This window comes from Cyprinodon tularosa, unplaced genomic scaffold, assembly GCF_016077235.1.
Source record: "Cyprinodon tularosa strain WSP-4 unplaced genomic scaffold, ASM1607723v1 ctg470, whole genome shotgun sequence".
Taxonomy (NCBI): Eukaryota; Metazoa; Chordata; class Actinopteri; order Cyprinodontiformes; family Cyprinodontidae; genus Cyprinodon; species Cyprinodon tularosa.
In genome coordinates this window covers 316,113-333,098 of record NW_024039197.1, presented here as the reverse complement: position 1 = coordinate 333,098, position 16,986 = coordinate 316,113, and the positions used below count along the sequence as shown (strand labels likewise).

Sequence of the window (16,986 nt, the reverse complement as noted above, 5' to 3'; positions counted from 1 at the left end):
AATTTGAGCTAGATTTTTGGCCAGCCCAAAACGACAGAATTGTGAGGATAACTTGCTCCCTCCAACCTTTTTATAACATAATGGCGCAATCCAATATTTCTTTGGACATCAAACTACGCCTTCAGACTGCCCAAACACCACCCCAACTCCCACTTCATCCTTCTTCCTTGGCGATGCATCTGCCATATCATTACCCTCAATGAAGGAAAGTATGATACAATATAATATAATATTAAGAAAAACTTTCTTAACATATCTAAGAGCAAAACTGGAATTATAGTCCTACAACCAAGCCTATATCCACTCTGAAAGGGGGAGAAATACCCAAACTTCACAAGCCTAAAAACTGGATGATCAGTTACCATTCTCTCCGTTATTTTACATATCATACCTGTCAGTGCATCCTAACCTATAAGATCCAGGGCACCCAACCTCTACCCAGCACCCAGAGAACTGACAATGTTTTTCTTAATATCTGAAACAGACAATGTTATTCCTAAGGACTGGCGACTTTTTTTCCCCCTGAGAATTCACAACATTTTTCCCAATACCTGAATACTGACAAAGTTTTTCTTAAGGAAACAACTTTTTTTGTGAGATCTGAGGATTTTTCCTAATACCTTAGAACTGACAATGTTTTTCCTAAGGACTGACAATTTTTTTTCCTAAAAACTGACTGCATTTTTCCTAATACTTGAGAACTTACAATGTTTTTTCTTAAGGAAAAAACTTTTTTTCAGAGAACTGACAACAGCTTTCCCGGGAAACGAGGATGTCCTAAGACGTACCCCGTAGCAGAGTCTAGGCGGAGCATTGTTTGTCTTAGGCCGTGAACGAGCTTCCAGTGGGCGCGCCCGCTGCGACGCTGCGGAGGCTTCAAGATGGCGGAAGCCTTGACAACTCAGGAGCAGCTGGTAAGGGTTTCTTCGTAATTTATTTTCCTTAACCCAACTTTAACCTCTAATATGTATACATGTCAGCATCTGTGTCCGACAGTGTTTCCCAATACAACATTCAACTAATTTGTTTTTGGGTATAGTAATGTCGTAAACCGTTTTGGGCCGTCTGCTCGCTATGCCAGACTACTGGCTCCCGTGTGACTGACAGCAGTTAGCATGTGTGTTAGCCCGATGGCGTTTTCTCCTAGTAAAGCGGATAAATTAGCCGGTGCACTGTGTCTGTTTGCTTGATAACTCTCGAACGGCGTGGCCAACATATACGATTTTAAAATGTATATACTTAAATAATAGTTTAAGTTACGGTCCTATTACTAGGCCTGTGTTGTTTTAATGTTATTAAACGTTATAGATTGAGGTACCACATGCAACCTAAAGCTAAGCTAATGCTAACAGCTATTGTTGACTTGCCCGGAATCTCCTCGACAGCTGCCTTGGTGGAGTTAAAACATTCGACAAGAACTACATTCTTAATGTAAATACATATACATTTTGGCCTCGATTTTACGGTTTTATTTTATACAATGACAATATGACTATAGACCTATATCCACTTTAACGAGCAGCGGTCTGTATGTCTGTCGGATGCACCATGATGAATTCACCGAAATGCAGCCTGGTTCCTAGAGTTGTTTTTCCTATCGCTTTCTATTGAATCTCTTGGTTTTGGCAGTCACGCCACATATCAGCAGTCACGTTGCTTCTGAGATGCTAGTGTTGTGATTTTTCTTTTCTTTTTTCTTTTTTTTTCTGCCTTGCTCATCTAATTTACAGACCGCAGAATTGCAGTTCCGTCTCCTTAAGCTTCCCAGAAGTGCCGATAACGTTTTTTATGGCCAATCTCATCTCTCATTACCTGGCATTAATTCACTAAATGACAGCCGAGCTATTCCTGGAGAAGCTGTACACGACTCGTCGCTTTCTTTGATCGTAGCGGAGAGCATCCTGCTGCTGATGTTAACGGTAGAAAAATAGGCCATGTCTTCTTTGCGGCTCCGACTTATTCTATCACTAAACTACACTGCAAAAACGACCTAGAAATAAATAAAAATAAATAAAAAATAGTGTATTTAGTCTTAGTTTCAGCAGATAAACAAGACTATTTGCCAATGGAATTCGCATTTTTACTTTTGCAACAATATAATTACCTAATATGCACATGAAATAAGACAATGCAATAATTTTTTTTCTTATTTTTGACTGTAAATTGTCTTGTTTTATTGGCATAGTGTCTCACTTACCACCTCAAATCAAGAAAAAACGCCCCTTAAGAAAAAAAAGACTTATTGAGATTTAAAATTTTGCAGTGTAAAGAATGTCAAATCTCGCTAGCCTGATAAACCAGACTAAATTAAATTAAATGTGTAATTTAGTCTGGCTCCCATGAATGAGACATCGGAAGATTGTTGATGAGAACAGCCCATTGTCTTTCAAACCATGTTTGTGCCTATTGGCCAACGCAATGAGTGCAACTGACTGTAAGGTAGGAAACGCGACAGAAAGCTGGTGGGGGAGTGTGAACAAACAGCCTGTTGGTAAAACGGAAAATATGTCCTTAAAAATGAATGAGCTTAGAGCCTCTTTCTGCTCACGTTTCAATGAAACCCCCAAGTCTAATCCTTTGAAAACTGATTCCAAAGCTTGAGTCAAAAATTGCTATCAGAGCCAGCGGTCCTTCACACACGACTATGCCGAGAGAGGGCTGCTGCAGACAGGCTGAGGTTAGCCTCGGAGGTCCGCTGGTTGCTGCGGTCCTCTCAACTTCAGAAATAGTTTTTTAAATTTGAAACACGCTACCTTGGCGATTTGTGCAATTTTGTGTGCTGAAAGCAGTAAGAACTCCATTTCACTAACACCCCCGCCATAATTCTGTGTTTTCATCGAAGAAGAGGAATCCTTGTTTATGTCTGCCCATTGAGGGATTTGCTCCAGACGTCCGACTGAATTTCAAAAAGGGCAAAAAAGTTGTACAGTGTAATCCTGCCTTAAATAGTTCAGATAATTTGGACACTTGGGTTGAGTGTCTTTTCCATGGTGGCAGACTTATGTCAAGATGTTTGGATGCCTTGCCCTTAAACAACCAATTTTAGAATATTCAGTTTTTTTGTAAAGTTTTTCAACACTTAGTGGCTTGTTTTTATGGACAGACTGACAGGAAAGGAGGTATTAGAGAGAGGGGGGGACATGCGGGAAAGGACCACTGGATGGATTCGCCCGTGTTGAGGACTAAGGCCTCCATATATGGGTCGTGTCCGTTAACCACTGCACAACCAAAGCACGACCTGGTTATTTTATTTTATTTTTTTGTTCTTTGGACAGAATTCAGATATTCAGTTTTGTTGTCAAACATCTGTTGAAACGATCCTGAAATTAAAATGTGAAGACGGCCTGAAACATACAACATGAACACTGCTTATTTCCCAGTATAGTGATAAATACGTTGTTATTTTAATATGTTGACAGACCAGAAAATAGAACTTTAAATTGTGTGTTATGTTCTCATTAATGCAACATCACTTCATTTACAGTTCTTTCATAGACAGCCTTTCAACATATGTCTTTGAGGGTATTTTACATAAAATAAAAAAGTAAATGGGATTACGTTTTTTAGTTTTGTTTTCTAAGCTAGGCGAGAAGAATGTCAGCCTATGCTACCATACATTAGATTGGGAAAACTTCTTAATACCACAAAGTAATGTAGTATGAATCTGTCATCATTAACCTGATAACAGATTCATAGTAAATTCTACATTTAGGGGCTGAAATCCTACTGCAGTGCCATTCTCATGTTGAATAGATTGGATAACAAAACATACATACTGTAACCCCCAAATCTCCAATACTTAGGATGGGAACTTCATTCTCTACCTGAATTTGGACCGTTAAATGCAACACTGTTAAAATGTAGTTTGTTTGTTTTTTTCTTTGTTTTCATGTGAAATGTAAAAATGCCGTTGCTTTTCTATGAGCTTTCCTTATAAGTCAAAAGAACAGGCTTAAATTGGAAGGCAACTGGACTTTCTGTTTTTTTTTTTTTTTTTAAGATGTTTCAAAGCCTTTCCAGCAGCCTTTGTCAATTCTGTTGACTTGCTCCAGAACTGTGCTGGGAACCAACAATCTTCAAAAAAACTGGAAGTCCAGTTGCCCTCAAATTTAAGTCTGTTTCGTGATTGTCCTGCCCAGGTGACTGAATAATTTACACCAGCATGTTTACTTATAATCGACTCGTACAGCAAAACTGGTAAAAGAAAAATATTTTATAGGGTTATAAAATGATTTCACTATTAGGGTTGTCAAAAGTATCGAAACTCAAAAAGTATCGATACTGAAACGTTGTATCCGGATACAATACTTGTTTTTAAAAGTATCAATACAGTGCTACCACCAGGGGCACCTAAACAGTCATTCATCAATGCACATTCAGAACACTGTGTGATTGAATAATTCTACGCACTTTTCAGTTTCAGAGTTTTTTTTTTTTTGTAAGAGGTGCAGCTGCTGAGAATTATTTTTGTTTCTTAACTGGTTTGGCTAGCGTCATTGTTATGTGTGCAAAGCATAGCCAAGGAAGGAACACTTAATTTTAATTTTATAAGTTTTTTATCAATCTTGCTTAATACTGTGCACAGCATACAACCTTTATTGTATTTATTTATTGTATTTTATTTATTAATGAAAATATTTCTGTAGAATTTTGGAGTCTTTGTTTTTATCCTTGTGGTATCGAAAATGGTATCGAGTATCGAATATTTTCCTTAGTATCGGTATCGAGTTGAAAAATTTAGTATCGTGACAACCCTATTCACTATAGATTTGTTGTAAAATTGAACAGGTGAAAATTGTACACTTACGATTATCTGTTATTTGTTTTTACTTTAAGCGATAGATATAGAACACATAGCATTAGTATATATGCTTCAAGATAAATTTCGGTTCCCATAGCCTGATAATGTGGCTCTTTTTGGTGGTCACCTAAAGAGTTTTTTTTTTTTTTGCTTGAAAACTTTCAAGTTAAATGCGACTAAGATCGACCAGAGCTAACAAAAAGTTGCATTCCTGTGTGACTTAGTCAATTTGTCTTTTTTTCATATTCTGTGAAATTATTATGAATGCTTGCCTGGTTTTTACTCGGTGACGGTATGGAGAAAATGTTCACACTGGATTTACCTTAATCTTAATTTCAATTTGAGATCAGAAGGTTTTCCTAAACGTGCAGACAATGAATACATTTCAGAAGACCTCTTTCTGTTAATGTTGCATGTGAAAGATTATGTTCAGTGAAGCACCTTCTGGCTTCATGAATGAAGGTTCAGTACTTCCTAATCTACAAATGGAAAGCTAACTTTTGTTTAGTAACTCAGTCTGGTTTCTGTACCATACATACATGTAACGTTGCATAGAGATGCATAGGCTGATCTGTCAATAGAACCAGCCTCCTTGCACCCTTCAGATTCCATCGTTCTTTCTGTGTTATGGCTGCTGCTATTTTTATTTTTTCCAAACCTTAATTTATTTCCAGTCCTAATGTATGATAAAGCTTTTATTAATATATATCTGCCACCATTGTTAGTCTTTTGTTTTGTTTCAATTTTGTCAGAATGTGGAGGAGTTCCTGAGAGAAGTGAGGAGCAGGGAGCTCCCCCACAGCGCTGGGCTCGTCTCCCAGCCTACAGCCATTAAGTTTCTTATGGCCCGCAAGTTTGACGTCTCCAGGGCCATCGATTTGTTCCAAGCATATAAGGTGTGTTTTTTTTTTTTTGTTTTTTTTTTATTTATGTGCAATTTCCTGGAAAAAATAAAATAAAATCTGCGTATACATATTCGGCTGAATTGCTGAAATGTTCTATTAGTTCATACTGTGTGCCAGTAAGAGTCTTTTTTTGTTTTATGCTGAGAAACTGTTTTTATGTTAGTGACTTTTAGACAGAACTAATATATAATGTAATTAGAGCCCATTACAAAAGATAGCTTGATGAAAGAAATTAGCCTTGCTTTGTTCTTCAACAAACTGTATTTTTGTCCATTTAGAACCTGAGAGGCAGATCTCAGCCTTGCTCGCATAAACTACACTAAACTTACTTGGTGGTTTGAATCAGGCCAAACTGTAGATTTCTCTTTGCAAATTGATATTAAATGTCAAACAGAGCTATTTGTCACAGCCCTGTATGTGGTAATCCTGGCGAGCTGTGGTGTTTCTGTCCTAAATAACCCTTGTTGAATGTAGATGGGTCCTTTATCTCCAACATTAAAGCTCTCCTGTGATAATTTAGCTCTTCTTTAAAGGAACCTTTGTTGTGTTACCCCAACTGCATGCAAATGCAGTCTTTTGATTCCTTTGGTCCATAGATGTCTCCAGGCTGATTTCTTTAATTCTGCTTACACAACCAATACTGTTTTTCATATCTGTATATTTTTTTAAGAGTGCAATCCAAATTCTTGATACTAGAAAAAGATCCCTTCCTGTGAGAAAGGAATCTTGTATTATTCTGCTGCACTGCCAGTTTGAGTCTGATATGTGTTAGCAGACCTATTTATAGCGTTAGTGTTTGTGCTGTGAACGGGGCTTGCTTTCCTTAAATCATGGATTCAAACATGAGCTTGTAAATATGCAAGATCCCTGAATCTTAGCATTAGATCTGCTAAAGCTATTTGTTATATTTCATGTTTTGAACTACTGTTGATCCACACATTTTACCTATAGGGCTTTTAAAAATAAAGACATGAGGGCAAAAAACACAGGAACAGTCATTTCTTTTGTTGTCGTGTTTCAGAATACCCGAATCAAAGAGGGTATCATCAATATAAACCCTGACGAGGAGCCCCTCCGCTCTGAGCTGCTGAGTGGAAAATTTACAGTTCTGGTCAGTATTACATCAGCTTGTCTTCACACAGGTGCACATTAGTATTGGGAAAAAAAAAAAAGAGAGACAACTTTTATATTAAAGTTCTGTGCAGATTTAGCATCTAAAGAGCAAAGTTAGTTTTTGAAAAAAATTATTATTATTTTTTTTGGTCTTAATCATTCTTTTTCTTTAATGACCTGTTAATGGTTCATTCCAGCCTGGTCGAGATGCTAAAGGTGCTGCTCTAGCGCTCTTCACTGCTCGCCTTCATCGACCAGACGTCACCACTCACAAAGCTGTTCTGCAGGCCATCATCTATCAGCTGGATAAAGCCATAGAAAGGTAACATTTTCATCACAACTTGTTGGTCTGATACATTTCATTTTTTGTCATATGTTGAATTAGCGTAGTTTTTCTGTAAAAAAAAAAAAAAAAAAAAGTCATCACGTGATGTTTATTTCCATAAAACTCTCAGATAATGGAAATTATCTAAATGCTGTGGATTTAATTGACTGATTAACTCATGCATTAGAAGACCTGGCATTTCACCAAAGGGTTCACACCTCTTGATTTTATTGTATTTTTTAAATATATAGTCAGTTTGAAATAAGAAACACCCATTTCTTCTTTTTTTTATTTGATGAAATGCAAAAGTGAAAGAAGAGCCTCTTTAGATAAATGTAGATCTTTGTTGGCCCAATTTTTGATTATATAATCTTTAACAGTGACGCAGTGCATGGTGAAAACATCCGTTTGGAGTGAAAATAGCACAAAAATCAGGAGAGCTTCAAATCATTAGTGTACCGATTTTAGGTAGAAAAGCATATAATAAATGGAGCTGATGTTTTACTTAAAGCCTAGAGAAGTGATGAAATTCATGTATTGTACTGTGTTTGGTGCTGTCAGGAACTGATTGGACTTCTCATTTTCAAGTCTAGTCTAAGGTTACGTTTACACTGCAGGCCGAAGTGAACCAACTCCAGTTTTTTTTCTTTTTGCCCATATGCAACTTGTATCTGATCTTTCGATTTCAGTCTGAACAACACAGATCCGATTTTTTTTTTTCCCCAATGCGACCCAGGCCTCTTGACTATGTGGTCCTGAATCCGATACAAATCTGATGTTCATATGCAAGCTTTGTCTGAACAAGACAACATTTTGGAAATGTGAACGGCACCACAAAAAAATCGGATTTCTTGTCTGCATAAACAAAGATTAAATAAAATTTTTACCAATTGGATAATTCTGCAGAGCTACTTTAAAGACCAACGCCTCACTATACTGCATCACGTGCCACTCGGGTCTCTATAGAAGGGTCTTAGACTAAACGGAACTTAAAATAAATGATGCTATGTTGTTTTTCAGAAATGTCTTGGTTACAGATACTGTAAACACCTGTACTGAAATGGAATAATGTTAGTATTTTTAATAATTTGGAATGTGTTCAGTAAAAGCAAGGCAAAGTTTTCATGTGAGCACCTTTATGTCTTTGCAGTGTGCAAACTCAAAGAGACGGGCTGATATTTATTTATGACATGACAAACTCAAGTTATGGAAATTTTGACTATGAGCTCTGTGTCAAGATTCTGAATTTGCTCAAGGTAAATCATGTGTCTTTTTGTATTGATACATTGGTTTGTTTTTCAATGAAGAGCCCTTTTTATTGTTTTTTTTTTGTGTGCCTCCTTGCATTCCCCAGGGGGCATTTCCCGCTCGATTAAAATGCGTCTTCATTGTGTCCTCTCCATTATGGTTTCGAGCGCCGTTTGCAGTTCTCCGTCTTTTTGTCAGAGAAAAGCTGAGGGAACGGGTATGAGCATGTATCCTCATGGGTTCACCTTTTAGTAGGTGAGGTGGTTATTTATCTAGTTGTTATTCTTTTCACAGGTTTCTACAGTGAGAGCTCATGAGTTGGTCAGTCATATCCCAGTCTCCTCTCTCCCTGAACATCTTGGTGGGACGTCCCAGTACAGCCACGTGGCCTGGATCCAGTCCTGTGTAAACTCGCAAACCAACACTGATCAGGGGGACACACAGGAACATGACACACATGATTGTGTGGGAAACCTGCTGCGCTCTTACAGTTTGGACAATAGCAACACAAGCATTGGTACAGTGCCTTCCCACACCCAACAGGGCACTGAACGTGCCATAGCTAATGACAACAATGCTAACCCTCAGAACCACATGGAGGGCAGGACTCGAGGCCCGGGCCAGTATCAACAGGGCTCCCTCTCCGCAGCAGACAAGTCCCAGGGGAACCACCAGCACTGGAATGGTTCGGCCTTGAGCGGAGCCAACACAAACGTGAACGGCCGCAGCTGCCGAGCTCCTCCCCAGTCTGTCGCTGCCCCCAACACGCCGCCGTCGCAGAAAGCTGATGGCGATGCAGCAAACCCTTCCAACAGGTCTCAAAGTGAGCCCCTGAATGAGGAGGAAGAGCTGGAAGGGATTCCACCGCTGCCCCAGAAAGCTCTGCCTCGCCCCCCCAACCAGCCCACCTCACAATCCCCGCCTCTGTCTTCATCATGGGGTCCAGATGAGGATGATGATGATGATGGTCGTTACACGGAGATATCTGTTCACATGCCGGACCCAGGAGGAATGACGGTGCATGAGCTGGTGGAGTATGTGAAAAGAAAAAAGAAAAGAGGGATCTATCAGGAGTATGAGGACATCCGGAAGGAGCCTCCAGCAGGAACCTTCGACTATTCTAAGTAAGGCTTTCTGCTCCCTACATCTAGGTAGGAAAATCCACAATAGTCCATATAAACTAAACTCAAGTCATCTTTGCAGGAAAATGTCAAATCAGATAAAGAACCGGTACAGTGATGTTCTATGCCTGGACCAATCACGAGTCAGGCTCTGTCAGCTCTGTGATGATGAAGATGAGGTAATGATTTCTGTTATCTCTGACCCAGTGGTTACTTATATTATTAGGCGAGTTAAGACCCCGGAAAAAATATCCTGCTCACGAATACTTTAACAATCTGTACATAAAATTTAAGATAAAATACATGCAGATTATTGTAGTTTGTCAGATCACTACTGTAAAACTTGTGTATTTAATATAATGGTGCGATTTTATATGAGAGACTATAATATAAATAAAAAATATTAAGTTTTCTATTTTCATATCAGACTGCAAAATGTGCATTTAGCTCCTGATACTCTGCATTTTTCATAGAAATAGCAGCATGCAGATGTCTCTGGAGACATTAATTCTTTCCCATTTGCATTTATAACATGTCAAAAATGTGTTCTAAATGCTTTAAGATATTTTACTCTACCCAAATCTCTTCATGAAACCTTAGTATAGCTATTCATCTTATCCATCTAAGTCGAATCGTGTGCTAGGTATTCTAATTAATTCATAATATACATAAATGCTATCATTTAACTATAAGGGCTGCAGCTGATTATTCATTTGCTCATCAATGTTTTGTTTTAAAAAAAATTTTTGAACAGAACATGATTGATTCATGCTGTGTACAGTTTTAAGCTAAACTACTTGTATGCATGGGATTTTCTTATAGCATATGTTATGCTTTAAGTCTGTATATTCCACTTAATGATTTATCAGTCCACTAAATTAGATTAGGGTTATTTTAAGAATCTAATAATCCAATTTAATTGTTTCAGCTGTATATATTTTAGGTTCCTACAGGATGATGTGGGTTGGACCTGACTTATCTTTTTTTTTTTGTTGTTGTTTTTTTTATAGACATCAGATTACATAAATGCCAGTTTCATGGATGGGTACAAGAGAAGCAATGCCTACATCGCAACTCAAGGTTAGAAACCCCTGGGTTTTCTTTATTCAAGATTTTTGTAAACACAAATAACTGTAGACCTATGTTATGGGGCTACTGAGATGCCATTGATGTTTTATTTTTATGGTTTATAATGATGCAAGCCAACCTGTCCCTGAGAATTGACACAAATACTGCCTGAGAAGATCTGTCCGAAAGGAATATTCTCTGAAGTGCAATGAAAAACAAACTTTGAGTCTTGTTCATGTGTGCAACTTTAAAACGGTGCTCGGTTTTTGGTGAGGCTATGTCCACATATTCCTGGAACTCTTTCTTCTGCTGGCAATCTTGCCTGCAGCATGAACATGCACATCACCTTCCTGTTAAGTGCTTTCTATAAAGGGCAAATAGAGCTGCACTCATGCCTTTGACAGTGGATGTATTGTGTATGGCTCTAGGAATAAAAGCTTCTTGGGTCTTTTCTTTTGCCGGTTGGGATTAATTAATTGCTTCAGCTTGAGATGCTGTGAATAGTTCCTGTTTGCAGAAAACTTCATTCTTAAATTCCATTGTCAAGATTATTCAAACTTGGTCACAAGTTAATGGATTGCCAGGAAAGTTTAGACATCTGTTTGGGGCATAATGTCACATTAAGTTAATTGTGTAGTTGTATCCCTATTTGGTGAAAAGGATCTCTGTGAAGAGAGTTCACACAACAGTGGGAGGATCAAAACATCTGCTCAGAGGTTTTGTTTTGTAACACAGTGACTTGATACTTAACTGGTTGTAAAAAGCCAAGTCAGTGCTGTACTATGCATCACATTTTATTGATTTCATCCCAATGTTTGTCTTATCATATATCCCTTTCCCACTGGCCAAAAAAACAGTTTAAACCTGGGAACAATCAGCTTTTGGTGGCAATAGGAACAGCTCACTGACGCACGTCTACCCGGGTCAAACGACTCGCCAAGCGACCTGCGTGAAAATCGCTTGCCCTCTGCTCTGATCGGCATGCTGTGGGAACACCTGAGCTGGTTAGACAGCCATTATACGTGATGCGCAACGTATGGACATCAACATGCTGCGCCAGACTTTTCTGATCGAACAAGCCAAAACAACTCTTTTTACATTCGATAGACATGGCACAGCATTGGTGAGAGGGATTCCAACAGAGCAAAACAAAACATTTACTAGGCCCTGGCTTCCTTTCATCTTACTCTTCATTGTTTATGCTGGTGAAGATTCTTAGTCATCCAGGTCATAGTGATTCCAAAAAAAAAAAAAAACAATTCACTGAACTTTGTTTCCTAGTTTGAAGACGTTTTGCTTTCTATCCTTGAATCTTTTTCAATTCGAAATGTCAGAAATGGTTTTGAGTTTGATGCTTTATAGAGTGGACCAAAAAACAAAGCCTTGTTTTGGCTTAGAAAACATGCAAATTGGACCGGATGAACGGGTCTGCCCCCTTGGAATGGGGGTCGTTTGGTTTCTTTGTTACCCTGTAATACCCAATACCGGTATTGCATGTTTTCTAAGCCAATACAAGTTTGTTTTTGTTTTTTTTTGTTTGACATCATCAACGCTAACCCTGCGTGATGGTGTCACCAGACACGTAATGGTGGGGGAACAGCGGCCTGGCAATTTAGCCAGTGTAGGGCCAGCATTTTTTCCCAGTGGGAAGGGAGCCAAATGTCGATTGTTATGCTGACCCATGTCTGAAAACTTTGGTCTGCTAATTTCTGTGGGAAAGAGGCTATACAGTAGTGAATTTTTGTCTTATTTATACCAAAAAAAAAGTTCTTATTCATTCTTTTGTAATGTGAGACCTTGGATATGAACATCAACTTCTAAAACTACAGTTATCTGATGCCTTTCTATAGAAAATCTTATTTTGTGGTCAGTCTTATTGAACGCTACGCCAGGCTTTGGAGCTGCCGGTTCTAGCTCCCTGCTTTATCAACATGCAACTTTTTCACTACTGTGACTTTCTATTCTTCAGGTCCGTTGCCAAAAACCTTCGCTGATTTCTGGCGAATGGTTTGGGAGCAGATGGTACTCATCATTGTCATGACCACCAGGTCTGTTAATAAACATTTTTGCAACATGTGTTAAAGCTCACATATTATTGGTGAAATGATAATCAAGCCTTTGAAATGGTTCTCATAGAGTTGTAGAGCGAGGACGTGTCAAATGTGGTCAGTACTGGCCTCTGGAGGAGGGTGGAACTGAGCAGCACGGATATTTCATGGTGAAGAACACGCACATCCAGGTGTTTCAGGACTTTAAACTCTCCCATCTCGAACTGTACAACACACAGGTAAATCAGAAGCTTTGATACATTTGAGGCGGTGTCTGATGTGAGAACGGATTTATTTTCAGTGTGTTTGCCTTTGGTTCAAACATTTGTTGGATATCTTTTTATAGTCTGGAGAGAAACGGGAAGTTTGTCACTACCTCTATGTCAGTTGGCCAGATTTTGGGGTTCCTAAAAGTGCTTCTGCTATGTTGGACTTTCGTGAGCATGTACTTGAGAAAAGGAAATCTGCAGTCCAAAGCCTGGGATCCAGTTGGAGGGGACCTCCTGGAGGCCCTCCTGTGATAGTGCATTGCAGTGCTGGAATCGGACGCACAGGTAAAGATGTTACTGTTCTCATCCCACCTAACCCAATGTGGTTACTTTTAGCTATCTAATATAGAATGTTTTGATTCTTATATTTGTACCCAGTTTTAACCTGTTAAAAAGTGAATTGTCAGATCAAGGAAAGATGCATCAATGCCTCAAATTTTTTCCATTTGTAATTGACTTTGTATTTAGTTTGGTATCCTTTTTAGGTATTGCTTATTTATCCATTTCTTTTTCATGTTAAGGCACATTCTGCACACTCGACATCTGCCTAGCACAGCTGGAGGACGTAGGCACGGTAAATGTTCATCAGACAGTGCGGAGGATGCGCACGCAGAGGGCTTTCAGCATCCAGACCTGGGACCAGTACTATTTTTGCTACACTGCCGTCATAGAGTACGCCCAGCGACATGGGAGACTGAGTCCAGTGCAGTGGTCTGACTCAGAATTGGAGACGGACAGCGAGTGAGACACACTTGCACAGATGGCTAGCTGAACATGAACAGAATTCATAGGAATGAAAATCAGAGGAGCAGCGTTTCTTAGTAAAGGATGGAGGAGATCCTTTCACCATAAGAGAGGGAGGTATGGAGGATGGTGGACTCCCAACAGATGCTCTTCCTTCACAGAATGCAGTTGAACAGCCGGAGAAAAAAAACGCAGTGCAGTAGAGACTATGCACTGCATGGAAGATGGGCAAGCTGACCTGCCATTATCCAAGCCCCCTTTTTATCAAGCAAACTACAAAGGGGGCGGAGCTCAACCTGCTCCTACACACGCCCCGCTGACAACAGCGTTGTACGACTTGTAGCATTTTATGTTGACTTGCACATTAGGAATGATAAACTTGAACCTTTCCCCTTGAAGCCCTCCGAATCCAAGTCTCAGTTCCTTTTTTTTATACTTATCTCTGCTTTTCAAACAAGTTTGGTTACAGGTGAAATGCAGCATGTGTGAAAAGGTGAAACTTGAAAACATTTCTCCTCATTTCTCCTTCTTTTTTTTTTTTTTGCTCATTTTAAAAGAAATGGGTTTTGGTGAAACATTAGTTGTGACTGATTACTCTACGAGCCATTTAATTCATTTTATTCAACCATTTCATAGCCATTCTTTTCTTTTTTTTTTCTTTTTTTCCCCCAATTACATCATTTTTATATGCGCTTCATATATGTGAGTATTTAGACTAACTTTTAAAGCCAAAGTCCTCACCTGAATGCTTGGATGTATTCCTTCGTGAGATCTTATAGACTGAAACCTACATATATTCCTCTAACATACATGTATATTTTATTGTGCATAATGGCAACTAAAATACAAGCTTAAAATGCCAAGTTGAGTTGAATTGTCTCAACCTTAAGTGAGAACATCTATGTAGCAAAACTAGACTGAGAATAAGTAGAGTTCTGGTTTTATACACATCTTTCTGTCCAATCTGTCAGGTTCTAATATGATATTCCTGATATGCGGTTCACACATTGAGAGGGGGCGTATTTTGGCCTTAACACGATTCACTGCCTGAAGCAGGGCCTTGGAGAAGGATTTATACCCCTTGAACTGTTTCACAATTTGTTCCATAACAAATGCAGCCTTCGCTGTTCTTTGTGGGGATTTTGTTGGGCAGACTGGTGCATAATTGTGAAGTGGAAGAAAAAAAATTAGTCATTAGTTTTCTGTAATTTATCAAATCACCTTTACTACAATCACAGAAAGTCTTCTGGGTACTTCCTCTACCAGCTTTGCTCACGTTGAGTTTCTTGTCCGTTCTTGTCACTGCAGCTCAAGCTTAGTAAGGTCTATTAGAAAACTTCTGCTTACAGTTGTCCTGTCAGCACATGTGTCCACCTAGCCTGTGGATCTCTATTCAAAAACATGCATAGTTTTCCTTCCACCTTGCAATTATTCACTATTTTCTGCTGAGTAAATAAAATTCTATTAAACACACAAGTGTGTTGAGGTAGAAGCAAAAAAGCCTTAGTGATAAAGTTCAGTGAGAATAAATACTTTAACAAAGCATATAGTTATTACAAAACCACCTTTTAAACTTATATATTTTTTGAGCTTTCTCCTTTGATAAAATAGACTTTTGAGGTGTTTTTATTATAATTTTATTTTTGCCTCAGATAACGGTGCCTTCATGTTTTCCTTAGTCTAATTATTGCTATTATGTTTTAACACCCAAACTAGTGCACTTGCTCTGCACATTAAGTGTGGGGCAAAGGACGTCCAGTTTAGACACACTACTTTAGAAAAACACAAAGTAGTGTGGTATTTAGTAGTAAAATCTGGTTTGAGACATGGCTATACTTTTATTTTTTGACCTCAGGGGGTAACTATATTTTCTTTAAGTGTCGATCAGTTTCTGGGTTTGTATCTGATAAACTATCAAAAGAAAAACGTCCTTTTTTTGTATTTTTTTTTAAACTGTATTTTATTCTACTGTATTTGTCTTTGTACTTCAATATCAAAATCCGTGAATGTTGGTACGATGCTACAAAGAAAACAGACCATTTATTATATAATAAGCTGAACAAATCTCATGGGGGAGTGAAATGTGTATATATATTTTTTTGTTGTAGACATAAACTTTGGTGAAATTTGTCACTTGTCATATTTTCAGAACTAACATTCAGAAGTGGTGTTTGTCCTATTTTGGGCGGGTTCTCTTTGGGGGTGGGCTTTATTTGGTGCGTGTGTGTTTTTATAAAGGTATGAACCCTTTAGTAAGGATGACATTACCATCAAGTCTCATACTCTAAGCCAAGGATAAAGCAAAAAAAAAAAAAAAGAAAAGCTGTCATGGGGAATAATTCTCAAAGAAAAAAAAAATCAAGATATAAGCACCTATTATTTCTTATGTATAAATGGATTTAATCAGCATGGAAAGAGAGCCTTGAATGTTTTTGGGGTAATGGTGTCAAACCTTAGTTGAATATACATGGAATTTTATTTGTTTTTCTTGTGAATGTGGACCCTGCCACCCTTAATGCCAAAGGCCCAGGCTCACCTTTATGTTTGTTCGTTTTAACATGCTCAACTATTTACTTGCATGGACACCACCGGTACAGCCTTTCATTTGTATGCACCGATTCTCCAGAGCACTTCGGGAACATCGCTAACGTTTATGTAAAGCCATGTAATATGATAACCTGTATGGAGTGCTGGTCCCTGTGCTTTTACTTTTATTTTTATAATGAAATAATAGAAGGCGAGTCAGACTGGTTGTTTTCATATTTTAGTGCTTTAAGTTCATGCGATTGAATCATGGCCTTTTACATCCTGTCAGCATATTAAAGCAATGATCTTACTATCTTGAACGATTGCAGGCCTTGTGGTATATTGACTTCATCAAACAGAAAAATGAAAAGTGCAATTGGAACATTTTGTATAATTGTAGTTTTAATCCTTGAATCTTTTGAGCTAATCTTGGTTTTAACAACATAATTGTAATTTTTTTTTTCCCGACTTTTTTTATGCAATATCATCACAGTAACATATCAGCTCCTGTTACACGTAGAACAAAAGAGCATTGTGATTACAGTATGACAAACACCCCAAGGGAAAAAAAAAGTAACATTAATTCATTAGATCACAAACAGATTTTAGCAAATTGTCTCCAGTTTTCACAGTCAAATTAAATGTATTTACAAAGGAGTAGAAGGGTCCCCACACTTTTTCAAATATTTGCCTTTTTTCCCCTAAAACACATTCTTTCCAATGGAAACAACTCAAGCATCTCACCCAATGTACCAGCTTGGCTCTATTACATTTTTCCAAAATATTGCTATGGTTCTCTTGGCTTACAGAAAACATAT

At 38.3% G+C, this 16,986-nt stretch overlaps 1 protein-coding gene across 1 annotated transcript; it reads left to right on the top strand.

Annotated features, from left to right (window-relative positions):
* The first annotated feature begins 781 nt into the window (after positions 1–781).
* On the top strand, positions 782–16,488 carry ptpn9b (protein tyrosine phosphatase non-receptor type 9b). Its single transcript, XM_038301656.1, has 13 exons — positions 782–914; positions 5,554–5,697; positions 6,728–6,817; positions 7,017–7,141; positions 8,295–8,400; positions 8,499–8,609; positions 8,687–9,516; positions 9,596–9,692; positions 10,524–10,593; positions 12,551–12,629; positions 12,718–12,868; positions 12,976–13,183; positions 13,420–16,488. The coding sequence occupies exons 1-13, from the start codon at positions 882–884 to the stop codon at positions 13,641–13,643; spliced, it is 2,268 nt and encodes a 755-aa protein (XP_038157584.1). The 5' UTR covers positions 782–881; the 3' UTR covers positions 13,644–16,488.
* Positions 16,489–16,986: the final 498 nt, after the last annotated feature.

Bases quoted from the DNA above. Each gene is read 5' to 3' on its own strand.
- ptpn9b (XM_038301656.1), top strand. From the start codon at position 882: ATGGCGGAAGCCTTGACAACTCAGGAGCAGCTG. The intron at 9,517-9,595 runs GTAAGGCTTTCT...TCATCTTTGCAG, and splicing joins GGAACCTTCGACTATTCTAA to GAAAATGTCAAATCAGATAA. The intron at 12,630-12,717 runs GTCTGTTAATAA...TGGTTCTCATAG, and splicing joins ATCATTGTCATGACCACCAG to AGTTGTAGAGCGAGGACGTG.